At 38.8% G+C, this 4,984-nt stretch overlaps 1 protein-coding gene across 1 annotated transcript; it reads left to right on the top strand.

The window, feature by feature from the left end:
* Positions 1-283: 283 nt before the first annotated feature.
* On the top strand, positions 284-1,261 carry LOC148945263 (uncharacterized). Its single transcript, XM_089098991.1, has one exon. It carries the CDS (start codon positions 284-286, stop codon positions 1,259-1,261), a length of 978 nt encoding a protein of 325 aa, XP_088955117.1.
* Positions 1,262-4,984: the final 3,723 nt, after the last annotated feature.

The raw sequence follows: 4,984 nt of genomic DNA, 5'->3' as shown, positions 1-4,984 counted from the left end.
CTGTTCACGAAGCAGCTCTAGCTGTCCATGTAAAAACTTTATCGAAGATTTTCTACGGCTTCACTGCACCGAAATTAAGAAAAATGCATTTGAATATGCAGAAAGAAACTTATTAAGCCATAGATTTAATAAAGAAATAAAAATAGCTGACTTGGATTGGATGTACAGATTCATGGAAAGAAACAAAATTAGCTTGTGTAAACCTGAAATCACAAGCATCGGAAGAGCCTTTGGGTTTAATAAAGAGGAACTAAATCGTTTTTTCCAAAATTTAGACCAGACTATGGATAAATACAAGTTTAAAGATACCAATTATTGGAACATAGATGAAACAGGGATCACCACTGTGCATGACCCTGGTCTAATACTGGTAGAACGGGGCCAAAAGCGTATGGGTTCTATAACAAGTTGGGAAAGGGGAAAAAACATCACAGTTGTGTGTGCAATGAGTTCGGGAGGGCTTTATGATCCACCAATGTTCATATTTCCTCGAGCTCGTATGTCCCCACTCTTAGAAAAAAACGGGCCACCTGGATCAGATTACTCATGCTCTAAGACAGGCTGGATCAATGAAGAACTGTTCGTTGTTTGGTTAAAACACTTTGCTCAGTTTACTCATTCTAGTAATGACAACAAAATGCTTCTCATTCTGGACAACCATTCCAATCATTGCTCATCTGAAGCATATGATATTTGTAGGGAGAAAGGGATTGTTATGGTGTCACTACCGCCCCATACATCACATAGACTTCAGCCTCTGGATGTAGTATTTTACTCGCCTTTGAAGGCTGCTTACAAAAGGGGATGTGATTTGTTCATGAAATCCAGGAATTTAGTAAAAATAACCCCTTACGATGTAGCAGAGATATTCAATAAGGCATATTCACCAGTTGCTACGATTGCAAAAGCAACAAGTGGGTTCAAAAACACAGGGATCCATCCTCTTAATCCAGGAGTTTTCACAAATGAGGATTTTTTGGTAGAGGACATCCTCCAGAAGAATCAAGACTTAACACCTGTTTGTGTGGACGTTTCCTTGAAAGCTACTGCATATGAAGACATCGTAGAAGTAGGCCGATATGAGGTCACGACTAAACAAAACTTAGAATCCTCTGTCCTACGTGATGAAGTTCATATTCAGCCTAACACACAAATTAATGTGTCTATACAAGAGATTTCTCCAATACCTGGATGCAGTAATTGGACTTATAAGCCAATAAAAGGATCGAGACCAAATCAACATTCTCATATCTTGGGTTAAAAACCGATTAAAATCCGTATTCAAGAAAAAAAAAAAGAAAGCGAGAAGAAAAAGAAACAGAGATCAATGAAAAACTAAACAGGAAAGAACAACAGAACCAAAGAACTAAGCGAGTAAAAAAAGAATTTAATGGAGAAAAGAAAAAGCCTGCTGTTCCTGAAAGAAAAACACAAAAAGTGGAGCAAAAGAAAATGATCAGGAAACTTTTTGAATCTGACTCCGACACTTCAATTGATGAGGAAAACATTTGTGAAGACGAATCAGAAAGTGAGCTATGTTTGACAGAGATCGGCAAAGAAACCTGTTTCTATTGCGAAGACACCGGGAAAGATGGAGAAATGTGGTATCGTTGCACTTCTTGTGCATTATGGGCACATCAAGAATGTTCCGGATGGGACACTCCTGAGGGCTATTTATGTGACATGTGCTCAAGAAAGTAAAATTGACTTAAAGTTTTGCAAGCTCATAAGTTATATGAATATTTTTTTTTTTTTTGGCGCTTGAATTATTTAAGCCGTTTTTTGCTATGGAAAGATGTTTTTTTTTTTTTTTTATTTTTCAAAAAATTGATTTATAATTATGCCCATAATTTCAATTATGTTTTTTTAATTTCCTAAATAAGGAATTATGTAACAATATAAATATGATGATTTCAATTTAACGTGCTTATGTCATTGAAATGTCCCACATTTTTTTTTAATTTACAGCCCTTTTGTAGAACATGACCTTACCAACTGCCATTACCCCTAGGATAGGGGGTAATACCGGTCAAAGCTGATTTTGCAAAACAATGCTTTATGCCTATATGTAATCTTGATTAAGGCTCAATTCAAGTATGCAATAGGTAAAATATACTATGCTAGAGATTTAACGTGTTTAGGTTTGAATTTTATCTTTCTTTTAATTTTTATTCTCATTTTGCCTTAGGTGACCGCCATTACCCCAGTCTCCCCTACCGCCTATCGTCCACCCTCCAAAATATATTTTTTAGTTGATTATATTTTTTTAATCTCTTATCAAAAAAATATAAGAAATATCAAATATAATCTCTTAAGATGTACGTAAATTTCTTTTTGAGGAGCGTGCGTAGCTGTGTTGGCCTCCGGCCAGCGGTGGATCAAGGGGGGTGCGGGGGCCCCCCCTAACGTAGTCTAAAGTAGTGTAATTTACCTAATTAACGCAAGTTTGCGTTAATTAAACTTGCTCCTAATACACGTTTATCGGATCAACCTATTTTGCGCCCCCCCCTAAAAAAGTCCTGAATCCGCCCCTGCCTTCGGCGGCTTGGTACTGCAGTGATTTGTTAGTAGTATCAGCAATATAAAAGGGAAACTGTCACCCCGCATCACCTGTGTTACAAGCCGAGTCCAGAAATATCCCTATAAATGAAGAGAGACTAGCATTAGATTATGACCCCCTACCATTCCCCCCTTTCCAAAAAATTGTATATTTGTCTGAAGGCTCATTGATAGTTAGAAACTTTGAGCATAATTTGTACTCCTTGAAATTTCAGACACAAAATCCCATCTTGTCCACCTTCTGCACAAATATTCCCGGCAACGCTCCTGCATAATGCTACTTCTAGCCTAGTACTTACAACACACTGCAGCACATAGCTGCCTGATGCCAATACAGGTACACACGGTTCTCCTCCATCCCCATCTACTAAGCCTCCCTCTTTACACCCTATCAAAAAGTTTCAATTTCTCTCAAATTTTTCCTTACGACCTCCTCCTACCCCATTCGGGGACAACCTGCTTTTCGTTTAGCCCTATATGACTGGCGGAATTGACAGATCTTTGGCAATCTGTTATCCTTTATCTGCGGAACGTGTCCTAACTCCTAACCATCTTAAGCTTTCTCTCATTATAGCCCTTGAAAGCGAGATAGAGCCATATCTTTCGCACAGCTTACTGTTGGAAATACGGTCAGTCGGACTGATAACCAAAAAAATCTATAGACAATTCTTCTGGGAAACATCAGACAAATCCTCCTCCATCTTCCGAAGCCCCCAGGTTTAGCTGATGTGCATTTACACGTCACTAAACACAATTTTATCAAGTGTCAAATGAATCGACTTAGTTAAACGAAGTTTTGAAATAAATTTCCATATCAACCGTTTATTTCGTATGGACTACGTGTATCTTTTGGAGCGAATGTGTCATCGGGAGGGATCACTACCTCTGCAACTCGGAAGCTCAATTTGTAACTTCTCAGCAGTTTTGAATCGTTGGTTATCTTAGAATATGCAGTCAATAGCTCTTTCTCCCCCTTTGGGGCAACATCCTTATTTCGTGCCCCGGAATGACAGAAAACACCACTTTGCTGTGACGCAATCTGCTCTGCTACTTCAAAGGGACAATATAACTTTTAATTTTCGTTCGAATAAGACTTTTCCCTTGCAACTTCTTCAATGAAGTTTCCTGATATGCTGAATTTGATGGTATAACTTTCATCAAGTTGTCTTGTCCTTTTTGGGGGGTTTGACCCCTTTTTTCAAATTTAGGATGGTTCTCCCAAGCTCGTAGCTTTTGGTAGGCTACTAGATGTTATTTTTTTTGTTTAAAGTTTCAATTACTTTTATTATGAGTTACTTCTTACTTCGTTACCAGGAATTACTTGATCCTTATACAGCTTATAAAGACCCCGTTGTCTTATAAAGACCCCGTACTTATAAAAACCCCGTTGTCTCTGTCTTCGTGTCACGTAAATTTTAAGCCAATTGGAGAAACTGCATTTGTTTGCGTATATTCTTGTGTCACAGTGACGGATCCATGGGGGGCCCGAGGGACCCCAGTCCTCCAGATTTTTTTTGGCTCTCTCGTTGCTTGTTTTCTCCCTGTTTTCACTCTTATTCTTAAATAAATGGTCAATTTGGTCAATTATTAGCACCCTTTTCACATTGCCCCTCCCCCTAGATTTTGAAAAAAATACGCTTTTTGTGGGTATTTTCACTGAAAAATGTCTTTCTTTGGTATTTTCTTTGAAGAGCCGAAAAAAATTGCCCTCTAGATATTTACAAACACACCTTGCTTCACCAACTAAATCTTCGTAAATTGACGCCACTGCTAAAAGCCACAAAGGCTCATAGCAGAAGCCGTTTAGAACGATCTGAGGCAAACAGTTTTATTGCATCCTCTCTGCTCCTTCACTTCAATTTCGAATCAAGGTCCCCTTAGACTCTTCAAAGCTTGCTGAAAATTTTGAACTTGATCTTCGAAGTGGTCTCGACATATTCCAGGTGTGTTCTTTTGGTAATCGAGGTGGGCAGAGTGCCTAAAGATTTATATTGCTACATAGCCAGAAATAGGTCGAGTTCCAGATGGGCTTATAGCACCAACGCTCTTAGTTCAGTAGCAGACAATATTTGTTTAGCCCCCCCCCTCGTCACCTGTTTCCTCAAACCAAAATTTAAGGTCCACTCAGCCCACCCATCCATCATATATAGACCCCCTTCTTCCCCCTGCCCTAGGTAGGAACTCCAGGTCCCATTGTTCCCCCCAACACTCTCTTAAAGTTTTAACTTGATCCCAGAGCCCTTCCTGAGATGTACTGGATACTCTATTTTGATAACCGGACAACGCTCAATGTCTTTTGATCTATATCTGTTTAACCATGAATAGATTCTTATAGACTTATAGACTTGTTATACAAAAATATTTACGTGGAGGAGTGACAAAACATTTTTAGTTCCTCCTTCCCCCAGCCCAGAATTTAAAATCA

Source organism: Artemia sp. Qi Xiang Cuo, chromosome 13, assembly GCF_049724085.1.
Source record: "Artemia sp. Qi Xiang Cuo chromosome 13, ASM4972408v1, whole genome shotgun sequence".
Lineage (NCBI taxonomy): Eukaryota > Metazoa > Arthropoda > Branchiopoda > Anostraca > Artemiidae > Artemia > Artemia sp. Qi Xiang Cuo.
The sequence above is the reverse complement of the archived record's forward strand: the minus strand, read 5'-3'. Positions and strand labels throughout refer to the sequence as shown.